The 27,537-nt window shown below is 45.2% G+C and overlaps 1 protein-coding gene across 5 annotated transcripts in view; it reads right to left on the bottom strand.

The window, feature by feature from the left end:
• Positions 1 to 12,149: 12,149 nt before the first annotated feature.
• LOC139410948 (AP-1 complex subunit beta-1-like) overlaps positions 12,150 to 27,537 on the bottom strand; it is a 54,905-nt gene continuing 39,517 nt past the window's right edge. For 4 of the 5 annotated variants that reach the window (XM_071156641.1, XM_071156642.1, XM_071156639.1 and 1 more), the window contains 3 exons: positions 27,353 to 27,439; positions 24,651 to 24,805; positions 12,160 to 14,231 (listed from right to left, as the gene is read on the bottom strand). In XM_071156641.1, the coding sequence (XP_071012742.1) occupies positions 14,157 to 14,231; positions 24,651 to 24,805; positions 27,353 to 27,439 (317 nt within the window). In that variant the 3' untranslated portion in view covers positions 12,160 to 14,156. Of the gene's footprint in view, positions 14,232 to 24,650; positions 24,806 to 27,352; positions 27,440 to 27,537 lie in introns of all 5 variants that reach the window. The other variant, XM_071156644.1, reaches the window with a different exon arrangement.

Here is a 27,537-nt window from a genome sequence, read left to right on the forward strand (position 1 = left end):
CCCATTAGAATTTCCATTTTCCATTGCACTGTTTTGATATGTTTATTTCCAGTTATGGGTTTTATTTTCAATAACTCACTATCCATATGAGCTACAGATCTACAAACAAGTGTGGTGGGTTCATTTAGAGCTCTTATGAAAAGGTACACCTTTCATTTTTTTCCAACTTCCTACCATTGTATTCTTTTGCAAATATTTATGATATTACAGTTGGGGTTATTAGTTCACATACAGATCATTTTCTGTAGCTCTATATCCAGATGGTTTAAATTATTTTCAATATTGTGCATATTTAACATATATTCCACTAGGTGGAGCCATTGACAACGGTACCTCTTACCCTGTGGACCTACTTGTATTGACAGCCACACCTCTCATTGGCACTGCCGGTTGAATAGTTTCCTTGCTCATTGTCTTCCCTTATTCCAATTATCTATGTTCTCATGGCTCGAAATGAATGTCCATTGGTAGCACTGGTGCTCCTAACATAAACATTTTAGTAGCACCAGACAAATATATATTTTTAATTGATTGAGATATAGCCTACATTGGGCCTATATGAATCCTACTTGCTTTTGCAGCACATCTCTTGAAGAATATATCCTTTTCCTTTCTTTCCAAATGTTTGCATAATGGTAAGGTAACCAGGTTGTTAGGCAATATGGGCAAAAAAATCTAATTGTGATTTTTCAACTGTAACGGTTCTCCTCTTGTGAAGTAAAGGCGGACCAAAGCGCAGCGTGGTGGTTATTCATGTTTTAATAAATCGCTACACATGAACAAACTAACAAAAACAAGAAATGTGAAAACGCAAAACAGTCCTATCCTGTGACACCAAACACAGTGACAGGAACAATCACCCACAAACAAACAGTGAAACCCAGGCTACCTAAGTATGATTCTCAATCAGAGACAACTAATGACACCTGCCTCTGATTGAGAACCATACTAGGCCGAAAACATAGAACTGACCCAAAACATAGAAAAACAAACATAGACTGCCCACCCAACTCACGCCCTGACCATACTAAATAAATACAAAAACAAAGGAAATAGAGGTCAGAACGTGACAGTACCCCCCCCCAAAGGTGCGGACTCCGGCCGCAAAACCTTGACCTATAGGGGAGGGTCTGGGTGGGCGTCTGTCCGCGGTGGCGGCTCTGGCGCGGGACGCGGACCCCACTTCGCCATTGTCTTAGTCCGCCGTATTGTCCACCTCCGTGGCTTACTCCCCATGCCCACCCCTCTCAATGACCCCACTGGACAGAGGGGCTGCTCGGGACAGAGGTGAAGCAGCAGCTCGGGACAGAGGGGCAGCTGCTCGGGACAGAGGGGCAGCTGCTCGGGACAGAGGGGCAGCTGCTCGGGACAGAGGGGCAGCTGCTCGGGACAGAGGGGCAGCTGCTCGGGACAGAGGGGCTCTAGCGGCCCCTGGCTGACTGGCGGCACTGGCGGCCCCTGGCTGACTGGCGGCCCCTGGCTGACTTGCGGCACTGGCGGCCCCTGGTTGACTGGCGGCGCTGGCGCTGGGCTGACTGGCGGCACTGGCGGCCCCTGGTTGACTGGCGGCACTGGCGGCCCCTGGCTGACTGGCGGCACTGGCGGCCCCTGGCTGACGGGCGGCACTGGCGGCCCCTGGCTGACGGGCGGCATTGGCGGCTCCTGGCAGACGGGCGGCGCTGGCGGCGCTGGGCAGACGGGCGGCGCTGGCGGCGCTGGGCAGACGGGCGGCGCTGGCGGCGCTGGGCAGACGGGCGGCGCTGGCGGCGCTGGGCAGACGGGCGGCGCTGGCGGCGTTGGGCAGACGGGCGGCGCAGGCGGAGGCGCCAGACAGGCGGGAGGCTCCGGCAGAGGCGCCGGACAGGCGGGAGGCTCCGGCAGAGGCGCCGGACAGGCGGGAGGCTCCGGCAGAGGCGCCGGACAGGCGGGAGGCTCCGGCAGAGGCGCCGGACAGGCGGGAGGCTCCGGCAGAGGCGCCGGACAGGCGGGAGGCTCCGGCAGAGGCGCCGGACAGGCGGGAGGCTCCGGCAGAGGCGCCGGACAGGCGGGAGGCTCCGGCAGAGGCGCCGGACAGGCGGGAGGCTCCGGCAGAGGCGCCGGACAGGCGGGAGGCTCCGGCAGAGGCGCCGGACAGGCGGGAGACTCCGGCAGAGGCGCCGGACAGGCGGGAGGCTCCGGCAGCGGCGCCGGACAGGCGGGAGGCTCCGGCAGAGGCGCCGGACAGGCGGGAGGCTCCGGCAGCGGCGCCGGACAGACGGGAGACTCCGGCAGAGGCGCCGGACAGACGGGAGACTCCGGCAGCGCTGGAGAGGAGGAAGGCTCTGGTAGCGCCGGAGAGGCGGGAGACTCTGGCAGCGCTGGAGAGGAGGAAGGCTCTGGACGGATGGGCCGGAGAGACAGCCTGGTACGGGGAGCTGCCACCGGAGGGCTGGGGTGTGGAGGTGGTGACGGATAGACCGGGCCGTGCAGGCGCACTGGAGCTCTTGAGCACCGAGCCTGCCCAACCTTACCCGGTTGAATGGTCCCGGTCGCCCTGCCAGTGCGGCGAGGTGGAATAGCCCGCACTGGGCTATGCAGGCGAACCGGGGACACCGTGCGCAAGGCTGGTGCCATGTAAGCCGGCCCAAGGAGACGCACTGGAGACCAGATGCGTAGAGCCGGCTTCATGGCACTTGGCTCGATGCCCACTCTAGCCCGGCCGATACGCGGAGCTGGAATGTACCGCACCGGGCTGTGCACCCGCACTGGGGACACCGTGCGCTCCACAGCATAACACGGTGCCTGCCCGGTCTCTCTAGCCCCCCGGTAACCACAGGAAGTTGGCTCAGGTCTCCTACCTGGCGTAGCCATACTCCCTGTTAGCCCCCCCCAAGAAATTTTTGGGGCTGACTCCCGGGCTTCCATCCACGACGCCGCGCTGCCTCCTCATACCAGCGCCTCTCCGCTTTCGCCGCCTCCCGTTCTTCCTTGGGGCGGCGATACTCTCCTGGCTGAGCCCAAGGTCCTTTACCGTCTAGTTCGTCCTCCCATGTCCATACCTCCTCGCGCTGCTCCTGCTGCTGCTTTTTCCTTTGCCCATTACCACACCGCTTGGTCCTGTTGTGGTGGGTGATTCTGTAACGGTTCTCCTCTTGTGAAGTAAAGGCGGACCAAAGCGCAGCGTGGTGGTTATTCATGTTTTAATAAATCGCTACACATGAACAAACTAACAAAAACAAGAAATGTGAAAACGCAAAACAGTCCTATCCTGTGACACCAAACACAGTGACAGGAACAATCACCCACAAACAAACAGTGAAACCCAGGCTACCTAAGTATGATTCTCAATCAGAGACAACTAATGACACCTGCCTCTGATTGAGAACCATACTAGGCCGAAAACATAGAACTGACCCAAAACATAGAAAAACAAACATAGACTGCCCACCCAACTCACGCCCTGACCATACTAAATAAATACAAAAACAAAGGAAATAGAGGTCAGAACGTGACATCAACAATATATTGCCATTTGACTTGCGATATAGATCAAAACACTTGGGTGAACTGTTGGAATCATAAAAATATAATGATTACTCTAATTCTATGGTGTTGTTTGGCATGACAACAAATGAAAAGGTAGGAGTAATGACAGGGTAGGAATCAAAGTGCTGGTCATTGTTTCTCAGGGGACCCTAATAGCATTTGAATAGATGCAAAGATGTTACATTTAGACAAAGATTTTAGAATAGGCTATCTGATTCAGAACATGTCTTTGCACAAACAACATGCTGATATAGACCACCACTGGTAGCAACCTGTACAAGAGCTAACGTTTGCTTTGCCTTAGCTAGTGCATTTAGCTAAAGGGTATTTAGCTAGCCAGCTAGCTAGTTAGCGATTAGCTTTAGGCACATACCAGCTTCCTTAGACTATCTAACTTTCAATTTGCAAAGAGCAAGATAAACAAATTAATATTATATAATAGAGGAAACATGTGGATTCATATTTAGATGCAACATAAAAAACAGTATCGTTGCTGTTTTGGAAGAATCTGTTGAGTGCATGCTGAGAGACCGTGTGCTGCCTGCCTGTTGAGTGACAGGTGAGGTTTCAGCCTGACTTGTTTGAGCCATTTAGAGAAGTGTTGCAGCAAAATATTGTTAAGCATTTAATTTTTTATTGGATTTTTTTCGCACAGTGCTCCCAAAATAAAATCCAAATTGGTCACGCTTTGACTTTGTATGTACTTGCCCATTCCATCTGTGTCATCGTTTTGATGAAAGCCATTGAAGAAGCCCGAAATAAAAAATATTTTTGTAGTGAGCAAGTTTTCTATGCTGATCTAATAATTGTTTTGCATCTTTACTCACATTGGTTGAGCGCCTTTCACTTCTTTCCACATATGAAAACTAACACTTCAAAATTTAAGGTAACTTGATTACCACTCTGCAATATTAAATCCCTTCACCCCAAATGATGGCTTGCCTCTGCATGAAATGAACTGTGTCGCCTATCCTATATGGTTATAAATGTGGTATTACACACCAAATGTTCCTGTAAGTGGTATACAGCCCAATCCTAAATCCCATACACCCTATGCACTTGTAGAGATCTGAGTGGATTTGACAGGTATAAGCAATATGGCAATAGCTCCAACTTGCCCTCTTATAGGCTAAGTGGAAGTTTAAACATACTGCTTACAGATGTAGATCTTAATTTGATCACTCTTTTGTGGCTAACAATTTTCCTGCACTGCAGGAAATGCAAACGTGTAGTGTATTCAAAGTTTAAAAAGGTTTCTAAAATGTGTAATTTCCCCTTTAAAATGTCGAGCTTGATTTGCCGCAAGGAAAAATGTATCAACCCCTACCAAAAATATCCAGTAATTATAATACACATAATAATTCACATTAACTGTTGCTGCAAGATTATTTTCCGGCTGTAGTAAACTGGCTCAAATTCAGATCCTACATCTGTATACCAATCTTCACAAGCTTTAATCTCCACAAGTGCATAGGGCGTGGGTTCCTACGACATTGCCCTGTGGAGGATGCCATCTTTCGGAAGGGGAATTAAAATGTGTCTTGACTCTCTGGATATTGAATAGTTTAACATGGTAAGCCTAATTCTCGTAAGAGAATAGGTTCTTACCCCGGTGTCCTGGCTAAATTCCCAATTTGGGCAATCTACCATACTGTTCCAGAGTGCACCCAGTTGCCCCGCCACATGAGCCTGGCCAGGGTGATGGAGACTGTCTGCCTGGCTCCTGGCAGTAATTATAGCTTATTAATCCACTCTCCGCCCTATGTAACTAACACTTTCCTGATGTGTTGGCCACAAAAAATGGCCATAAAAAAAATCTGTATTTTATTTGAACAGCTAATAAATGATTGACGTCATGTCCTTCATCAGTGGCCTTCATCACAACACTAACCAGGTTTCCATTCAACCTATTTATGCAAAGTACATGTCAAATAAATAAAAGTCATGATAGGCCTGATGGAAACAGTTACTGTAATTTCTCGGTAAACTTTCCAAATGTTGACAAAACAAAATACGCTAGACAAGGTGGGACCTTTTTGTGGTCCTCCCACTACGACTTGGGAAAGCATGCCGTTTCTTATGCTACGGATGAATTACAGTAAGTTATGATGAATTTCACAGGGTGGTGAAAGTGCACGGTGATGAGCTTGATGCTCCTTTCCAATAACTATCAAGGGTCTTATTCTGGTGACATGAAGATTGATGCTTGGCTGCCGTTTGACAAATAAAAATATTGCTGCTATTTTGTCCATAATAATCTTATCATGTAGACTATACCCGCACTGTGTCTGCGAGCTGTTGACTAAATCGCCAGAGTGGACACATTCGCTATATAATGCAACATTTTGTAATAAAACCATCAGTAGAGTTGATGGTTTTGCGATGGAAACCCATTTAACTTTTATTTTTTCTATTCGGTACACAGGAATGTAGCCTCAAAAGTTCTTAGTATGTGCACTGTCACCACACACAGCATTTTATCTGCAACAAGCCAAGCTCTACCTTTCATACGAGAGGTATAGAAAACCACCACACTTGTTTGTAGGTCTGTAGCTCATATGGATAGGAAGGTATTGAAAGTTACACTTAACTTAATAAAAAAATGGCAAGTTACAACATATATATTTGTAACAAACAGAGCAAGCAGTGGTTTGAATGAGAGCCATGAGTGTACAGCCACAGCTTGCTCATCTCCCTACAGTACAGTGGCCCACATCAGTTATATTTCAGATGGTGTCAACATAATTGAATATTGAAGTAGAATGTATTTTTGTAAGTCACCAGAAGTGACATTGTCATAGTCATTCTATTAAACCCCAACCCAAACTCCACCACCCATACCCTTGCCACCACTGCAGAAAAACAAATCATAGGGGAAGATGATAGGCTTATTCATACTTTATAACTTTTTCAAAATGTAATTGTTTTGGGATTTTATTTTTATTTTTAATTGAGACAAACATGAGGTTTTCCTGTAAACACTAGGTTCTGCTGATTGCACTTTTAAGACGGCCCCTAGCCGTGTATAATATTTCCCCGTTGAAACCAATTTAGAGTACTTAAAAAAAAACATAACAGTCACCTGAAATTAGACATATTACGCATCTACTTATTCCATAGGGAGAGGAAAAAAATGTTCGAGGGGGCGCAAAATCCGTCCTCGTAATTTCCACAGGTACAAAATCTCACTCACTGTATGTGTCGTCTCAATATAAACTAGGCCATTAATGCTTTTCTTGCGGTTCTTCAGTCTGTACAATTATTCTCTTCGCATCTCTCACTCTTCTCCAGCAGATGCACCAATACAACTGAATCCATGCGCTCACCAAAGCTCATTGGAGAGGCACGCTATAATTCACTAGCCCCGTAGCTACGGATATATTCCCACGTGCTCTGGAATGAATGAGCATAATCTGTTCTTCACGATGACAGAAGACACAGTTAATAATTTAGGGGGAAAACAATCCAAAAACAGAGACAGACGACCCACTGCTGCAAGGGCATGAAATAAATGCATCTCCCCTGCACACTGGTGTGTCTGCTAGGCGTGCGCGTGCCTTGTGTGTATATGTGTGTGCGTGCGTAGGTGCGTGATTTAATGTGTACTCTTTTTGTCACCTTTAACATGTATGTATGTTCGTGTTACCAATAACCATGACAGTCGTGCTTAGATCTTGTGTAATGAGCTAAACATTTAGAGGGCAGGTACTTCTAATTGAAGCACGAATGATGGACGGTGACGTGTCTACCAAATTTATATTTCAATGTTTTTCCTCAAAGGAGGTTCCAATGAAGAGGCAGCATGTTGCATTTACACTTCCATTGAGTAAGGCTGACGCACAATTGATTGATGGATGGATGAAACATGGCTACCTATCAATAGCAATACCTCGGGTGGCAATTAAGCTGTCACACATGATTTATTATACTACACCATTAATATGAGGCACATCCCGTATACTTGCTCCTAAAGCAACAGTGGTAATAAAATGTATGATTCCCTTGCATTAATATTTAGCCTCAAATTAAACATCACCATTCGTCTTTATGAATTCACAGAAACAAGTGGCGATTGAGGTTGACAATAACGTGCTGCCATTTCAGTGATGGATGCCGATAAATAAACTGATCCAGGTGAGCACAGCGTGTTCTTGTTGCATCGACCAATTTTTCACCTCATTGTTAATAAAAACGAAACAATTCCATATTTTGGGCTGTTTAGGGGATTAAAAATAGACTATAATTTACAATATAGCTTCAGTGAGGTTAATGTAAAGTTCAATGATGTCAAAGTCAATTAAATCAGTAAAAGTATATCGACCAACCTACACAGAAAATGGTCATGCCAAAACAGTTCTTCACAATTATCAGTAGGAAATGTGTCCAACAGAATCAGTGAATCACTTGAAATACATGCAACACAAATTTCAAAGTTCATGGCATCAATGTCTTTATTTTTCTGTAAAATAATTCGATTTGCCAAAATCCTAAAATAGTGACAGTTAACGTAATGTATTAATTTAATTTATTTCCATCAATGTGTTCTAGGTACAGGCCTTTATGCAGCTAGCCTGGATGACGCGACTCATGTGGTACACAGTGAAGGAGTTTGGTGCCAGCCAGACAATTAAGGGCGCTGCATGGTCAATCTGCCATCTCCATTAGCTTTGCAGCATTTACGGTGATATGCAATTCATACTTCTTTGCATTGCAGAGCAGCACAGAGCTGTTGAGGGAGAATTTGTTGTCCTGGCACCACACTGCCAGGTCTCTGACCTCCTCTATGTAGGTTGTCTCATCGTCATTGGTGATCAGGCCCACCACCTTCATGTCCCCTGCAAACATAATGACGGTGTTGGAGTTGTGTGTGGCCACACAGTCTGAATGAACAGGGAGGACAAGAGGGGAATAAGCATGCACCCCTGAGGGACCCCATGTTGAAGGTTAACGTGGCAGATGTGGTGTTGCCTACCCTCATCACCTGGGGGCGGCCCGACAGGAAGTCCAGGATCCAGATGCAGAGGGATGTGCTTAATCCCAGGGTCCTTAGTGATGAGCTTGGATGGCACGATGGTGTTGAACGCTGAGCTGTAGTAAATTAACAGCATTCTCACATACTGTAGGTGTTCCTTTTGTCCAGGTGGGAAAGGGCAGTGTGGAGTGCAATAGAGATTCCGTCATCTGTGGATGTGTTGGTGCGGTATGAGAATTGGAGTGGGTCTGGGATGATGGAGTTGATGTGAACCATGACCAGCCTTTCAAAGCATTTCATGGCTACAGATGTGAGTGCTACAAGACGGTAGTCATTTAGACAGGTTACCTTGGCATTCTCGGGCACAGGGACTATGGTGCCCAGCTAGCACAGTGGATTCCGGCAGAGTCGGGACACTCAGCTGAGAGTCAGACTCGGCCGACGTCATGTGGCCTGAGTGTGGGACGCTTTCAGCAGTATTACTTATGGCTAGGATGTGGGGATTGAGCTCGGTCCAATTCCAGTGTCAGTTATCTGGCCCAAATGTATTATTTGGGGCTCGGGCTGATTGGGGCTACTCTCTGGCAGATGATTACACTGGCTGCTTTATATAATTAACATTTCATTATTTATTTTTCCATATTTTCTCATTGTCTGTGATAAAAAAACACAATCAGTTCCGGCCCTTTTGGGCCGTTTACTCATTGCTAGCTGGGTGGCCTGCTTGAAACATGTAGGTCTTACATACTGGGTCAGGAAGAGGTTGAAAATGTCAGTGAAGATACTTGCCAGCTGATCAGCGCATGCTCGTGAGTACTCGTCCTGGTAATCTGTCTGGCCCTGCGGCCTTGTGAAGGTTGACCGGTTTAAAGGTATTACCCGCATCGGCTACGGAGAGCGTGAACACACTGTCATCTGGAACAGCTGGTGCTCTTATGCATCTTTCAGTTTTGCTAGCCTCAAAGTGAAAGCTAGCCTCGCGTCACTGGACAGCTCGCGGCTGGGTTTCCCTTTGTAGTCCGTAATAGTTTGCAAACCCTGCCACATCCGACGTGCGTCAGAGCTGGTGTAGTGGATTCTATCTTGGTCCTGTATTGATGGGATTTCTTATAAGTGTCTGGATTAGTGTCCCGCTCCTTGAAAGCAGCAGCGCTAGCCTTTAGCTCAGTGCGGATGTTGCCTGTAGTCCATGCCTTCTCGTTGGGATATGTATGTACATAGTCACTGTTGAGTGGAAATGGACGATGCACTTATTAATTAAGCCGGTGACTGATGTGGTAAACTCCTCAATGACAACGGATGAATCCCGGAACATATTCCAGTCTGTGCGAGAGAAACAGTCCTGTAGCTTAGTTCAGGCACTGAACAGAAACACAATGTGTTTTATAAACCTTACCTCATACAACCCCGCCACTCTCACACACACATGCACACACACACACACACACACACACACACAGGTAAGAGACACCACAGTGAGGATGCAGTCAATATCAGTGATAATGTCCACAGCCAGCTGCAGTGTGGAGAGAAAGAATGAAACTGATCAGCACTGACTCCGGATCCGCTCGTAATTATCACTCCAGGCCCAGCTGCACTGCTCTGATAACACAGCATCGCTGGCCAGCTCCTTGTGTGAGACATTCATTATTACAGCCTGATCAATATCATACACACTGGTAGTGGCAAAGTACATTTGCAAGGGTCCAATAATTATAATTATGGTAACACTTCAGTGTCAACAATATGAAGATAGTTTAAGATGAAGATTCTCAAAGAAGACATTATCATGCCATCCTTCACAGGCTGCTCAATGTAGTCGCCTATACTGTGTGCGTGGTATGAGGAATATGAATGTATCTAAGTTTTTCAACCCAATGCTGGTAAGACTGAGCACTGCAAACAAGATTTGGGTTCCAGTCGACAAACCAACCATAGAATTGAGTGGTTTAGCTTATCCACCCTCCCCAGTCACTCTAGGCAGCTTATAGATTTAGTGGGTACAGCTCAGAGATAATGTGTTGGTCCCATGTTTCATGAGCTGAAATAAAAGATCCCAGAAATTTTACATGCGCACCAAAAGTTGTTTTCTCTCAAATGGTGTGCACAAATTTGTTTACATCCTTGTTATTGAGCATTTCTACTCTGCCAATATAATCCATATACCTGACAGGTGTGGCATATCAAGAAGCATGACAGCATGATCATTACACAGGTGCACCTTGTGCTGGGGACAATAAAAGGTCACTAAAATGTGCCGTTTTGTCACACAACACAATGCCACAGATACCTCAAGTTGAGGGAGCGTGCAATTGGCATGTTGACTGCAGCAATGTCCACCAGAGCACATGTTAATTTCCCTACCATAAGCCACTTCCAACATCATTTTGGAGATATAGGCAGTAGGTCCAGCTGGCCTCACAACTGCAGACCACGTGAATGGCGTCATGTGGACGAGCGCTTTACTGATGTCAACAGAGTGCCCTTTGGTGGCTTTGGGGTTATGGAATGGGCAGGCATAAGCTATGGACAACGAACACAATTTAATTTTATCGATGGCAATTTGAATGCACAGAGACACAATGACGAGATCCTGAGGCCCATTGTCTTGCCATTCATCTGCCACCATCACCTCATGTTTCAGCATGATAATGCACGGCCCCACGTCGCAAGGATCTGTACACAATTCCTGGAAGCTGAAAATGTCCCAGTTCTTCCATGGCCTGCATACGCAGACATGTCACCCATTGACAATGTTTGGGATGCTCTGGATCGACGTGTACAACAGTGTATTCCAGTTCCCCCCAATATCCAGCAACTTTGCACAGCCATTGAAGAGGAGTGGGACAACATTCCACTGGCCACAATCAACAGCCTGATCAACTTTACATGTCACACTGTATGAAGCAAATGGTGGTCACACCAGATACTGGTTTTCAGATCCATGCTCCTACTTAAAGGCATTTGTGACCAACAGATGCATATCGGTATTCCCAGACATGTGAAATCCATAGATTAGGGACTAATTAATTTATTTCAATTGACTGATTTCCTTATATGAACTGTAACTCAGTAAAATCGTTGAAATTGTTGCATTTCACTTCAAACCCTGACCATCTTGTAGCTCCCAGTCCGTCATGGGGAGGAATAAAGCAGAAGTCCAGATAAAGCATCACTCAGGACTCATGGATGAGAGAAGAGGGAGCATCGGATTAGTATGCAAAGCTGTTCTTTTGAAGGGTGACCAACGATGCTGTAAAAGTAGAGTGCTTACTCAACCAAGTGTGGACAGTCCTGTACCTTTCGAAGGTCATGGTAAAATGCCTATAATGCACATGAACCCAATTATGCTGGACCCATGTACATAAAATTCAATTCAAAAACAACTTGTTTGTCTTCTCCTTTAAGAGTTAAATCTGTCCTATACTGCCAGTCCAAGCACTGTCTCTGCATAGGTGCCGAAATGTGGAAGAGTTGCTCATCCGTGTAAATTCCACTAGTACAATACTAACCACTGTTGTGATCGGCTTAGTCCTCTTTATTACTTCACTCTTACAATATAATACATCCTACGTAACAGTTATTTAACAATGTGGTATATCATTCTTGATGGATGACTCAAGTGAATTCAGAAAAGATCGCAATTGAAGCATTTGTGAATATATCTGATTTTTAATAGTTGTTTCAAATGATGTACAGTCAAAAAAACATTGATTTCGCCTTCAGCTATTTTACAGATTATCACACACACAGAGAGACACACACACAGAGAGACACACACACACACACAGAGAGAGACACACACACACACACACACACACAGAGAGACACACACACACACACAGAGAGACACACACAGAGAGAGACACACACAGAGAGAGACACACACAGAGAGAGACACACACACACACACACACACAGAGAGAGACACACACACACACAGAGACGCACACACAGAGACGCACACACAGAGACGCACACACAGAGACGCACACACAGAGACGCACACACAGAGACGCACACAGAGAGACGCACACAGAGAGACGCACACAGAGAGACGCACACACAGAGACGCACACACAGAGACGCACACAGAGAGACGCACACAGAGAGACGCACACAGAGAGATGTAAATCCACTAATCTCCATGCAGTAAAATAGTGAGTTCCCTCTTTGGAGCTGGTCCAGAGAGTTCAAAAGTTTAAATATCCAATTATTTCCCCAAAGAGACACTAGGTAACAACAAGATGGTGAAGTTGAGTTGTTCTGACTTTCTTCATACAAAAGACTTCATGATGTGTGCTACCTATACAGTTAGTTTCCTATACAGGTAAAGTACAGAACATACAGGTGGTTTGAAGCCACTTTATGACAGGTGGCAGAGGTACTTGACCAGCTAAGAGGGGAGAAGGCAACAAAGTGGCAGAGCCCATGTCCCCAAACCTCTATGGCCCTCGCTAGCCTGCCCAGAGTTAAACATCTAATCACACTACAAACAAAGCCAGGAATAGATAATGGAATGAGGAGAGGAAAGGTGCAAGGCATTTGGGAGAGACAGGTATTGTATATAGTAGTGGTGATTATACATTACTCCAACCCTCAGAAATAACAAATAGCACACATGCACCCCAACACACAAATACATGCACACACATAAGGGGGGGGGGGGGGGGGGGTAGTGAGAGGGCAAGAAACAGCAGAGGTTCTGTAAAAAAAAAAAAAAAAAAAACAACATTATGGGCACACCAATGACATGAGCCAACAACAAACGACCATTTAGTGTCTTTTACTAGCTGGGACATCAAATTCCCTTTAAAAACAAAAAGGAGGAACGTGTCTGAGAGAGCATGTGTGTGGAGACATTGAGAGGAAGTTGTGAGGTGACAGAACAGCAACACAGCAGGTGTTTTACAGCCCAGAGATGTGGAAAAACAGTCTGTACTGTCACACTGAGGTATGCTGACAGTGGAGATTTAACTGCTAATTACACACACACTAAATATAGGTACTAATTTGCAGAGATGCGAGGTGAGATAATCATGAGAAGAGGAGGCATCGGGGGGGAGATAAGGAGAAACAGTCACAATGAGCAAGAATCGCATCACAGCCTCCTCCTCTAACAGCACGGTCTGAACACATCGCCCAGGTGTCCCTCAGACTAGAGGCTCATGGGAGGTGGGTGGACTGGATCAGAGCAGCAGGGGTTGAACTGGGGTTAAGCCATCATATAAGGGAGATCTGACTGGGTGTTGATGTCTCATTGAAAACAGACTAGACTGGGTGGGTTAATGGGAAACACCCACCCACATACAACCACAGGTGAAGGTGAAGTCAAAGGCCAGTCCCAACTATTGACGTGAGTGAAAAAAAATGGGTCTATAGAAAAAGCTTTGGGATCATGTGGGCCAGAGACCTCAGCAGTTTTAAAAATGGACATGGTTTGAATCAGATAAGGACTTGTAGAGTGGAGGATGGTAAATGCTTGGGTGACAGACAGAGACCAAACAGAAACCAGGGTCCCCAGGGAGGGCACACAGACAGCAGGGTTGGAGATTCTACAAAGAAAAGGGCCTTTCAGAAGCCTGTAGGTCGGGGGTCCAGGAACGCCCTTCAGTCCCCATGCCTCAGGATTCCCCCCTACTTCAGCCCTGTCAGGGGTTCAGTTCTTCAGCACTGCCTCGTAGCACTGGAACACACACTGGGACACCTCTGGGGCTCTGCACTTCAGAGAGATCTGAGGAGAGAAGAGACAGTTACCACATGGTCTGGCTGGTCAAGGACATGCTAGTCTGTTTCTGTCATCCAGGTGTTACGTGTTGAAAGGACCTCTAGTCAATAAGACTAGTTCAGATATTCATCCAAAGCAAACACTTTGACATGCCAGAGAACACACAGGTAGAAACGATTCATTTTCTTTTAGACATACAGAAAAGCTAGGCACGGTCAACAATATACATTTTCTATCTAATAACAAAACCAACAAAAACAGCTAATCATCATCATCATCATCATCATCATCATCCTGGTGGAGCAACTGCTGCCCTCGTCTTTCGCAGGAGTCAAGTGCTTTGAGAGAAACTATAGTCGAGTGAAATAAAACAGAATCACACTTTTACTGGTCATTACGCGACAGAACAGCCTTTTAACAGCAAGAGCCGTTTCAGGGATGATGAATGCTGTATAGACAGGATGAAGGCTAATGCGCCTGGCCACTCTTTCATACCTTCAAGAAAAGCTCCTTATGCTAGTCTAGTCAGCTAGTCCATTGCAACTGTAATGGCTGGAGTTTAAGCACTGTCTGTTTAACAAGCACTGTAATTGTTTCAGCAGCTTCACCTACTCATGTGTGAAGAGAAGAAGAAAGGGTGAATAACTTACTCCCCCGATTTTAGTTAGAGGCATTTCATTTCATTTGCTGGGGAGAATTCATTAGCATTATAAATGCTGCCTTTTATTCCATCTTATCAGCTTGGAGCCTCTCAACCTCCCCTTCCCTCTCAACCCCCCCTTCCCCTCATTCCCTCTCAACCCCCCCTTCCCCTCATTCCCTCTCAACCCCCCCATCCCTCTCAACCCTCCTTCCCTCTCAACCCCCCCTTCCCCTCTTTTCTCTCAACCCCCCCTTCCCCTCATTCCCTCTCAACCCTCCTTCCCTCTCAACCCCCCCTTCCCCTCTTTTCTCTCAACCCCCATTCCCTCTCAACCCCCCTTCCCCTCATTCCCTCTCAACCCCCCCTTCCCCTCATTCCCTCTCAACCCCCCCTTCCCCTCATTCCCTCTCAACCCTCCTTTCCCCTCATTCCCTCTCAACCCCCCCTACCCCTCATTCCCTCTCAACCCCCCCTTCCCCTCATTCCCTCTCAACCCCCCCTTCCCCTCTTTTCTCTCAACCCCCATTCCCTCTCAACCCCCCCTTCCCCTCTTTTCTCTCAACCCCCATTCCCTCTCAACCCCCCCTTCCCCTCATTCCCTCTCAACCCCCCCTTCCCCTCATTCCCTCTCAACCCCCCCTTCCCCTCATTCCCTCTCAACCCCCCCTACCCCTCATTCCCTCTCAACCCCCCCTACCCCTCATTCCCTCTCAACCCCCCCTTCCCCTCATTCCCTCTCAACCCCCCCTTCCCCTCTTTTCTCTCAACCCCCATTCCCTCTCAACCCCCCCTTCCCCTCTTTTCTCTCAACCCCCATTCCCTCTCAACCCCCCTTCCCCTCATTCCCTCTCAACCCCCCCTTCCCCTCATTCCCTCTCAACCCCCCCTTCCCCTCATTCCCTCTCAACCCCCCCTTCCCCTCATTCCCTCTCAACCCCCCCTACCCCTCATTCCCTCTCAACCCCCCCCCTTCCCCTCATTCCCTCTCAACCCCCCCATTTCCCCTCATTCCCTCTCAACCCCCCCCTTCCCCTCTTTTCTCTTACCCCTTCTGCTTGTGATGTTTAGTGAGTCTGTTGCTGCAGGATCTAATACGGCTGTGGGAGGCGGTTTCCTTTTCATCAGAGCTCACACAGGAAAGCTAATATTCCCAGCGCAGTGTTTTAAAAGGGAGCACATGCTGGCAGTACTGTAGTCATGTGTTTGATGCAGTACTACTGCAGCTGTGTGTTTGAGGTGCCAGGGATTGTGTGTTGATCTAGAGAGTTCCGGTTGGCTCGTGCTTACCAGTTCTATTTACAGTTATCAGTAAACTGGCCAGAGGCATTTGAAGTCCCATCAGACAGGGGCTCGGGCCTGGTCCTTCGCTGACCAATAGGACAGGAGATCACACTGATGCGCCATAGGCAATGGCAGTTCCCCCAGCACTGTGTTGGTACATTCCATCTCTCTCAAAAGCTCTGATCAGCAAGGTTACATGGTGGGCATTTTGCTTAAGGCTTTGTAAATGCTGCTGAATAATTTTCCTGTCTGAGTGAATATGATAATTAGCGTTGGAGAATAGGGATTGGTAGAAACATGACAGGTGGGTAGTGGATGGGGAACGGTTGGAGGTGTGCAGGAGACGTAGGAAAACGTAAAGATGCTCAGATTGCTGCACCATATAAGGGGATGCGAGAGCGAGAAAGCATGAGAGAAGAAAGGAGAGATGAAAGATGACACGGTCGTGATGGTGGCTGTGCCAGAGCACCATTCAGCATTCTCCCACATCACTGCAATTAGCCACTCTGCCATTGGTCATGCCATTGCCATGGGGACAGGAGGCGAGGGTCTTCCGCTCCACTTCAAAAGATAGCGCTAAGTAACTGGGTATCATGGGACAACTGGGACCAATTAGGTAGGGTGCTGGAGGAGCCTTGGGCTGAGCAACATTAGGTTAGAGGAGACCAAGTTGGTATAGAGTTAGGGTCATTATCACCATAATGATCCCTGGCATAGCTCTTAGCTTTACTGCCTTTCTAAAAGGAATCTGTGGAATCTTCCCACAGGCTGAGTAAAATCCAAAAAGTGTTCTTTTCACAGGCTAAAAATAGCCGCTCAACACAAGGGTGCGTCAGGTTGATATTCACATGTCGTACGGAGTGTGCATCAAATCCATGCAGCAGCACAGAGAGGAGAGAGAGCATGCATGCTGCACACAGGCAGATGTAGCATATTTAGTGTTGGATACAGAGCTTCTGATGGTGACCATCTGTAGGGAGGAAGAGAGTCTAATGGGCCCCAGCCCAGCGGACCGAGACGGACCAGAGGAAAAACACAGACAGACAGACAGGAGGCAACTGACAGGAAGAGGGTGAATCCAGATAGTTTATTTCGTGTCACACTCAGCCTGAACTAAACCAATCACCAGAGACAGAAAAACAAAACAAAAATAAGACCAAAACAAACAGTCAGGCAGGGATTGATCAAACACCTCACTTGAGTCATTTCATGTCTGACTGAAAAGCCTTGTATCTCATGAAAGAAAATACCAAAATAGCCAAGTCAAACTGAATCCCCAATAATGAACGGTGGAGGATTTCAATTGAAAAGGCTACATTTGAAACAGACTAAGACAGATTGAATGACATAAATGGAGTCACCTGGACTGTGGGAAACAAGAAAAGGACAGTAAATGCTTTCTCCTCATGAATAAAAACATGAGACTTGAGGGGTCACATCAAGGTCACTGTTATGGACTAGTCAGGCACAATAATCTGGGCTACAGCTATTAAAACAAGTGAGCAGACAACGGTATACTGACACACATGCATCACAACAGAAACACACACAAAGAGACTCCTCAGGAGAAAGACCGAGCATAGAGACTTAATGAAGAACAGAGATGGTAATGATGATGAATCACCAACCAGAAACACTCATACGTGCCCCTGTCACTCTGCTATCAATCAATATCTCCTCATCACACTTCACCCTTTTTCTCATGAGTTCATGTCTTAACCCCCTTAACTCAAGTTCAACTCACATGTTCGCACATCTTTCATTCTACTCTACCTTTTCCCATTTATTGTTATCAATACACCCTATTGATCCGTTTCCTTTTCTCATCCCCATCAATCTTTCCCCTCCCTCTCTGCCGTCACTAAAGTCATTCTTATTCACTCCCAGTGTTCAGGAGTAGTGAACTACATATATGCCCAAGGGAGACCCGTATGGAAAAGTAGGAAAATGTATGCTCTGGATAGAAGCGACTGCTAAATTACTCAAATGTAAATGTAACTATAGTCGTGGCCAAAAGTTTTGAGAATGACACAAATATTAATATCCACAAAGTTTGCCGCTCCAGTGTCTTTAGATATTTTTGTCAGATGTTACATTGGAATACTGAAGTATAATTACAAGCATTTCATAAGTGTCAAAGGCTTTGATTGACAATTTACATGAAGTTGATGCAAAGAGTCAATATTTGCAGTGTTGACCCTTCTTTTTCAAGACCTCTGCAATCCGCCCTGGCATGCTGTCAATTAACTTCTGGGCCACATCCTGACTGATGGCAGCCCATTCTTGCATAATCAATGCTTGGAGTTTGTGGGGTTTTGTTTGTCCATCCACCTCTTGAGGATTGACAACAAGCTCTCAATGGGATTAAGGTCTGGGGAGTTTCCTGGCCATGGACCCAAAATCAGTGACGGCAATTTAGCAATTTTGTTGCTAGATTAAGCAACTTTTCAGACTACCCTGGCAACTATTTATTCTCTAAACAGCACCTAGCAACAAATTTAGCTACTTTTAAAAATGTGTTTGGAACTTTTAGCAACTTTTAAAAAGTGACGCTAAAATGCAAGCATTTAAACTCTAAATGACACAAACATTTTTTTTTCTGTCACACACTCTGCCACAACATACTGCTGCAAAAGTGCATTGTGAGTGACGTGAGCAGCAGGAGCTCAGCTCGTTCACAGGCATCATAATTTTTGCCGAGCTGGCCAGTCAATTTGAGTAATGTTATTGTGTATTCTACGTAATGACGCAGTTTTATGTTATCATGCAATGACATCACAACGTCATTTAGCAACAAATCAACCTGCCTCTAGCAACTTAACCTGAAAATTAGTTGGCAACACTGCCCAAAATAGCGATGTTTTGTTCCCCGAGCCACTTAGATATAACTTTTTCCTTATGGCAAGGTGCTCCATCATGCTGGAAAAGGCATTGTTCGTCACCAAACTGTTCCTGGATGGTTGGGAGAAGTTGCTCTCGGAGGATGTGTTGGTACCATTCTTTATTCATGGCTGTGTTCTTAGGCCAAAATTGTGAGCGAGCCCACTCCCTTGGCTGAGAAGCAACCCCACACATGAATGGTCTCAGGATGCTTTACTGTTGGCATGACACAGGACTGATGGTAGCACTCACCTTGTCTTCTCCGGACACGCTTTTTTCCAGATGCCCCAAACAAATCGGGAAGGGGATTCAGAGAAAATGACTTTACACCAGTCCTCAGCAGTCCAATCCATGTACCTTTTGCAGAATAACAGTCTGTCCCTGATGTTATTCCTGGAGAGAAGTTGCTTCTTTGATGCCCTTCTTGACACCAGGCAATCCTCCAAAAGTCTGTCTCACTGTGCATGCAAATGCACTCACACCCTCCTGCTGCCATTCCCGAGCAAGCTCTGTACTGGTGGTGCCCCGATCCCGCAGCTGAATCAACTTTAGGAGAGGGTCCTGGCACTTGCTGGACTTTCTTGGGCGCCCTGGAGCCTTCTTCACAACAATTGAACTGCTCTACTTGAAGTTCTTGATGAGACGATAAATGGTTGATTTAGGTGCAATCTTACTGGCAGCAAAATCCTTGCTTGTGAAGGCCTTTTGTGCAAAGCAATGATGACGGCACGTGTTTCCTTGCAGGTAACCATGGTTGACAGAGGAAGAACAATGATTCCAAGCACCACTCTCCTATTGAAGCGTCCAGTCTGTTATTCGAACTCAATCACCATGACAGTGATCTCCAGCCATGTCCTCGTCAACACTCATACCTATGTTAACGAGAGAATCACTGACATGTCAGCTGGTCCTTTTGTCGCAGGGCTGAAATGCAGTGGAAATGTTTTTGGGGGATTCAGTTCATTTGCATGGCAAAGAGGGACTTTGCAATTAATTGCAATTCATCTGATCACTCTTCATAACATTCTGGAGTATATGCAAATTGCCATCATACAAACTGAGGCAGCAGACTTAGTGAAAATTTATATTTTTGTCATTCTCAAAACCTTTGGCCACGACTGTACATTTTGCAGCAGCTTGGTAGTAGTTGAACTAAATTCTAATCTAGGTAGTGTTTTCAGTAGTTCATTACTTTTCTGCCATGTAGTGGTGTAGCTAACTACTAGAACTACACACTACTTTATTTGCACAGACAAAAAGAAAATATGAGTGACGTATGAAAGAATTTCTTTCTTGTTTGGCATCAGACCTGCCTGATTCTCACTTGAAACACAGTTTGTGTGTAAATTACACATTCTGTTAACATCTGACTCCTGAGTGATCTGTTCTTGCAATTTGTAGTCTATGACATTTCAGATTAAGATATGATACATTTTCATGTACACTACCGTTCAAAAGTTTGGGGTCACTTAGAAATGTTTTTGAAAGAAAAGCACATTTTTGTCCATTAAAATAACATGAAATGGTTAATGTTGGTGGTTAAATGGTTAATGTTGTAAATTACTATTGTAGATGGAAACGGCTACAAATATGATTTAATGGAATATCTACATAGCCGTACAGAGGTCCATTATCAGCAACCATCACTCCTGTGTTCCAAAGTGCACGTTGTGTTAGCTAATCCAGGTTTATCATGATCTTTTTTATTTAAATTTGACCCCTTTTTCGTGGTATCCAATTGTTTTTAGTAGCTATTGTCTTGTCTCATCGCTACAACTCCCATACGGGCTCGGGAGAGACGAAGGTTGAAAGTCATGCGTCCTCCGATACACAGCCCAACCAAGCCGCACTGCTTCTTAACACAACCCATCCAACCCGGAAGCTAGCCGCACCAATGTTTTTGAGGAAACACTGTGCACCTGGCAAACTTGGTTTGCAGTACAGCGCCCGTAACCACTGCGCCACCCGGGAGGCCCCAGTTTATCATTATCAAAGGATAATTGATCATTAGAAAAACCCTTTATCAATTATGTTAGCACAGCTGAAAACTGTTGTCCTAGTTAAATAAGCAATAAAACTGGCCTTCTATAGACTAGTTGAGTATCTGGAGCATCAGCATTTTTGGGTTCGATTACAGGCTCAAAATGGCCAGAAACAAAGACCTTCCTTATGAAACTCAGTCTATTCTTGTTCTGAGAAACTATGGCTATTCCATGCGAGAAATTGCCAAGAAACTGAAGATCTCGTACAATGCTGGGAACTACTCCATTCACAGAACAGCGCAAACTGTCTCTAACCAGAATAGAAAGAGTGGGAGGCCCCGGTGCACAACTGAGCAAGAGGACAAGTACATTCGTGTCTAGTTTGAGAAACAGACGCCTCATAAGTCCTCAACTGGCAGCTTCATTAAATAGTACCCGCAAAACCAGTCTCAACGTCAACAGTTTAGAGACGACTCCGGGATGCTGGCCTTCTAGGAAGAGTTGCAAAGAAAAAGCCAGAACTCAGACTGGCCAATAAAAATAAAATATTAAGATGGGAAAAAGAACACAGACCCTGCACAGAGGAAGATCGTAAAAAAATGTTATGGACAGACAAACCTAAGTTTGAGGTGTTCGGATCACAAAGAACATTCGTGAGACGCAGAAAAAAATGAAGATGCTGGAGGAGTGCTTGATGCCATCTGTCAAGCATGGTGGAGGCAAAGGGGGTGCTTTGGTGGTGGTAAAGTGGGAGATTTGTACAGGGTAAAAGGGATCTTGAAGAAGGAAGGCTATCATTCCATTCTGCAACGCCATGCCATACCCTGTGGACAGCGCTTAATTGGAGACAATTTCCTCCTGTAACAGGACAATGACACAGCACAGCAACAAACCTTCACGCTGCAGACAGTCACTGAATCCGAGGTGCTAAAGGAGCTCCTAAAACTTGACCCCAAAAAATAATCTGGGTCTTTCTTCTTTAAGGTTGCTGCCCCTATCATCGCCAAGCCTATCTCCGATCTTTTTAACCTGTCTCTCCTTTCTGGGGAGGCAGCCACGCATCGTCCTTTATTTACAGGGGGAGATCAAGCTGATCCTAACTGTTATAGGCCTATTTCTATTTCGCAAAAGTGTTGGAAAAACTTGTCAATAATCGGCTTTCTTGATGTCTATCGTATTCTCTCTGGTGGGCAATCTGGTTTCCGCTCAGGTTATGGATGTGTCACTGCAACCTTAAAGGTCCTCAATTATGCCACCATTGCCCTTGATTTTAAGCAATGTTGTGCTGCTATTTTTATTGACATAGGCAAAGCTTTCGATACGGTAGACCATTTCATTCTTGTGGGCCGACTAAGGAGTATTGGTGTCTCCGAGGGGTCTTTGGCCTGGTTTGCTAACTACCTCTCTCAAAGAGTACAGTGTATAAAGTCAGAAAATCTGCTGTCTCAGCCACTGCCTGTCACCAAGGGAGTACCCTAAAGATCAATCCTAGGCCACACGCTCTTCTCAATTTACATCAACAACATAGCTCAGGCAGTAGGAAGCTCTCTCATCCATTTATATGCAGATGATAGTCTTATACTCAGCTGGCCCCTCCCCAAATGTTGTGTTAAATGCTCTACAACAAAGCTTTCTTAATGTCCAACAAGATTTCCCTGCCCTTAACCTTGTTCTGAACACCTCCAAAACAAAGGTCATGTGGTTTGGTAAGAAGTAGGCCCTTCTCCCCACAGGTGTGATTACTACCTCTGAGGGTTTAGAGCTTGAGATAGTCACCTCATACAAGTACTTTGGAGTATGGCTAGACAGTACACGGCCCTTTTCTCAGCACATATCAAAGCTGCAGGCTAAAGTTACATCTAGACTTGGTTTCCTCTATCGTAATCCCTCCTCTTTCACACCAGCTGCCAAACTAACCCTGATTCAGATGACCCATGCTAGATCACAGAGACGTCATTTATAGATTGGCAGGTAAGGGTGCTCTCAAGCGGCTAGATGTTCTTTACCATTCAGCCATCAGATGTCACCAATGCCCCCTTATAGGACACATCACTGCACTCTATACTCCTCTGTAAACCCGTCACAAGACCCACTGGGTGATGCCCCCTATCTGAGATATCTACTGCAGATAACTCATCCACCCGTTCTGCCAGACACATTCTGTTAAAGGTCCTGAAAGCACACAGAGATGGGATGGCGTATTGCTGCAGAATGCTGTGGCAACCATTCTGGTTAAGTGTGCCTTAAATTCTAAATAAATCACAGACAGTGTCACCAGCAAAGCACCCCCACACCATGATACCTCCTCCATTCTTCACGGTGGGAAATACATATGCAGAGTTGGTCCGTTCACCCACACCGCGTCTCACAAAGACACGGCGGTTGGAACCAAAAATCTCCAATTTGGACTCCAGACCAAAGGACAAATTTCCACCGGTCTAATGTCCATTGCGCGTGTTTCTTGGCACAAGCAAGTCTCTTCTTCTTATTGGTGTCCTTTAGTAGTGGTTTCTTTGCAGCAACTCGACCATGAAGGCCTAATTCACACAGTCTCCTCTGAACAGTTGATGTTGAGATATGTCTGTTGCTTGAACTCTGAAGCATTTATTTGGGCTGCAATTTCTGAGGCTGGTAACTCTACTGAACTTGTCCTCTGCAGCAAAGGTAACTCTGGGTCTTCCATTCCTGTGGCGGTCCTCATGAGAGCCAGTTTCATCATAGCGCTTGATGGTTTTCAAGATTGACTGACCTTCATGTTTTAAAGTAGCGGACTGTCATTTCTCTTTGGTTATTTGAGCCGTTCTTGCCATAATGTGGACTTGGTCTTCTACCAAATAGGGCTATCTTCTGTATACCACCCCTACCTTGTCACAACATAATTGATTGGCTCAAACGCATTAAGGAAAGAAATTCCACAAATTAACTTTTAACAAGCCACACCTGTTAATTGAAATGGATTCCAGGTGACTACCTCGTGAAGCTGGTTGAGAGAATGCCAAGAGTGTGCAAAGCTGTCATCAAGGCAAAGGGTGGCTATTGGAAGAATCTCAAACTTGAAATATATTTTGATTTGTTTAACACTTTTTTTGGTTACTACATGATTCCTTGTGTTTTATTTCATAGTTTTGATGTCTTCACTATTATTCTACAATGTAGAAAATAAAGAAAAACCATTGAATGAGTAGGTGCTCTAAGACCTTTGACCGGTAGTGTATGTTTTCATGGAAAACAAGAACATTTCTAAGCAACCCCAAATTTTTGAATGGTGGTGTAGTTAACTATCAATCAAATGTATTTATATAGCCCTTCGTACATCAGCTGATATCTCAAAGTGCTGTACAGAAACCCAGCCTAAAACCCCAAACAGCAAGCAATGCAGGTGTAGAAGCACGGCGGCTAGGAAAAACTCCCTAGAAAGACCAGAACCTAGGAAGAAACCTAGAGAGGAACCAGGCTATGAGGGGTGGCCAGTCCTCTTCTGGCTGTGCCGTTACTTTGAAAAAGTAGTTAAGTAAACTATACTATTCTTAAGGGTAGCTTTAGTAGCTTGGTAAACTACAACACTACCCACTCCTCTTTCATAGATTTCTCTTTCCATTAGTAATGTTGTTATCTGTCCCTCCTTGTCCCTGAACTCACCGTGTAGTTGGGGTTTCCAGCCTGTACCTTCAGCTCAGCCAGCACCCAGATGCCATTGGACAGTTTGATGGACATGTAAAGCATATCCTGGCCCTCCACCGTGCGCTTGGCTATGGTGAAGATGTTACTGCCCTGCAGCTTGTTGCTGGCTGCCTCTGTTTAGGGGGACAAGAGAATAGCCCTTAAATCACAATGGTCACTTCTTCTCAAACTTGAAATACACGTTAACATTTTAAAACTCCCAGGCAAACAATGGTTCATCTCCATCTGCAGATGATGTGGAAACAGTGTTCTACAAGTGTTGATAATTAGCCTCGGAGTGTTCGGTAGGCTTGTGTTATAAGCAGTCAACTGTACCTGAGGGGGATCAGACCGGTGCAAAATGATGGCTCCATGTAGAGAGCTGAACCTGGACCTTCAGCCATACTACTGCTCAGCTTTAATGGGTAGGGGCTTGGGGACGGCATTGCAATCAGGACCATAATGAAAACCAGGCTGCTGTCATTAATCATCGGCTCTGGGAAGGCAGGTAGTAGACTAAAGTCTGGGTCCTTTCTCAGTTCATACTCTACAAACTGTCCTAGCTCTATTTCTCTCAGAATTCACACTCTCTTTCTGAAACACAATTCTCTTTTCATGGGCTGTGACTTTACTCATCTGCAGAGAGCACTGATGAAACGCTGCCATAGTCTAAGCCCTTGCCTTTGCATTCAAAATGGTAACTACATTTTCAGTAACAGTGACTACTTCAAACTACCTGCATGGCAAAGATATACTCCTTAATTAACTTGCCCACGGTGCGTGTCGGTCTCACTGTCACGCTACGGTAACGTCTCAATCATACATTTTCACCTTAAAAAGGAAATTCAATCTATTCGGGGTAATATACTATGAGCCGTCATTTGTCACTTAGCTCAGACATGGCGGATTTCATGGTCGTGTAAAACCAGATTATCACATGTAAATAAGGCCAGCAGGCCATAAATTAACTAAATATATCCATAAATACAGTGCTGTCAAAGTATTCACATGCCTCGACTTTTACACATTTTGCGGTTACAGACAGAATTAAAAATTTATCAAAATTGAGATGTTGTGTCAGTGGCCAACACACACAATACCCCAAGATGTCAAAGTGGAATTATGTTTAGAACTTCTTACAAATTCATTAAAAATGAAGGCAAGCCTAAATAAGTTCAGGAGTAAAAATGTGCTAAACAAGTCACATAATTAATTGCATGGACTCACTCTGTGTGCAATAAGTGTTTAACATATTTTTGAATGACTACCTCATCTCTGCACCCCACACATACAATTATCTGTAAGGTCCCTCAGTCAAGCAGTGAATTTCAAACACAGATTCAACCACAAAGACCAGGGAGGTTTTCCAATGTCTCGCAAAGAAGGGCCCCTATTGGTAGATGGGTAAAAATAAAAATGCATACATTGAATATCCCTTTGAGCATGGTGAACTTATTGATACACCATCCAAAGTGTAATTAATACACCCAGTCACTACGAAGATACAGGTGTCCTTCCCAACTCAGTTGCCGGAGAGGAAGGAAAGCACTCAGGGATTTCACCATGAGGCAATGGTGACTTTAAAACAGTTACGGAGTTTAATGGCTGTGAAATGAGAATACTGAAGCTAGATGAACAACATTGTCATTTAGGTTAGTATTGTGGAGGAACTATAGTTTAAAGTAGGGAGCCTGCATAGAATTTAAAAAAAATCCAAAACATGCATCCTGTTTGCAATAAGGCACTAAAGTAAAACTGCAAGAAATGTGGCAAAGAAATTAACTTTATGTCCTGAACACAAAGCATTTGGGGCAAATACAACTCATCACATCAGAGTACCACTTAATATTTTCAAGTATGGAGGTGGCCGCATCATGTTATGGGTATGCTGGTCATCAGCAAGTACTGGGGGGGTTTTATTTTAGGATAAAAGAAATGGAATAGAGCTAAGCACAGGCAATATCCTAGAGGAAAACCTGGTTCAGTTGGCTTTCCAACAGACACTGGGAGACAAATTCACCTTTTCAGCAAAACAAGAACCTAAAATACAAAACCAAATACACTGGAGTTGCGTATTAAGACAACATTGAAATGTTCCCGAGTGGCCTAGTTAGTTTGGACTTAAATTGGCTTGAAAATCTATGGCAAGACTTGAAAATGGCTGTCAAGAAATGATCAGCAACCAACATGACATTTCCTGAATGTATTTTTTTTTTATATATATTTTTAAAATGGGCAAATATTGTACTATCCAGGTGTGCACAGCTCTTAGAGACTTATAGCTGTAATCGCTGCCAAAGATGATTCTAACATGTATTGACTCAGGGTGTGAATACTTATGTAAATTGTATATTTTTGTAGCTCATTTTCAATACATTTGCAAAAATATCTAAAACATGTCTTCACTTTGTCATTATGGGGTATTGTGAATTGATGGGGGAGAACATTTTGAAGTCAGGCTGTAACATAACACAATGTGGAATAAGTCAAGGGGTATGAATACTTTCTGAAGGCACTGTAGATAGAAACACACACTGTCAGAGCTCCAGTCTGTTTCCACAGAGCAACATTTTAGGTTACATGCCAAGCTGTCTCAACACATAAAGCAGGTGGTGCACATTCTCCTCCTCTCTCCTCTCCTTTTATCCCTCCAATCCCTTCTGTGTCTCGGTCTGTCTCACCTGAGTTGAGATGACAGTCTTGGATCTGGAACTGAGACTCGTTGTCGTTAGGAATGTCTTTCCATGTGGCCAGGAACACCTGTCGCTCTGGGGAGAGATACAAAGAAGAATTAAGATGGTGGGAAGGAATGAGAAACAGAGGAAAAAAAGAAAGGAGGGAGAGAGAGAGAAATGAGACGAGAAAA

Source organism: Oncorhynchus clarkii, chromosome 6, assembly GCF_045791955.1.
Source record: "Oncorhynchus clarkii lewisi isolate Uvic-CL-2024 chromosome 6, UVic_Ocla_1.0, whole genome shotgun sequence".
NCBI classification, from domain to species: Eukaryota; Metazoa; Chordata; class Actinopteri; order Salmoniformes; family Salmonidae; genus Oncorhynchus; species Oncorhynchus clarkii.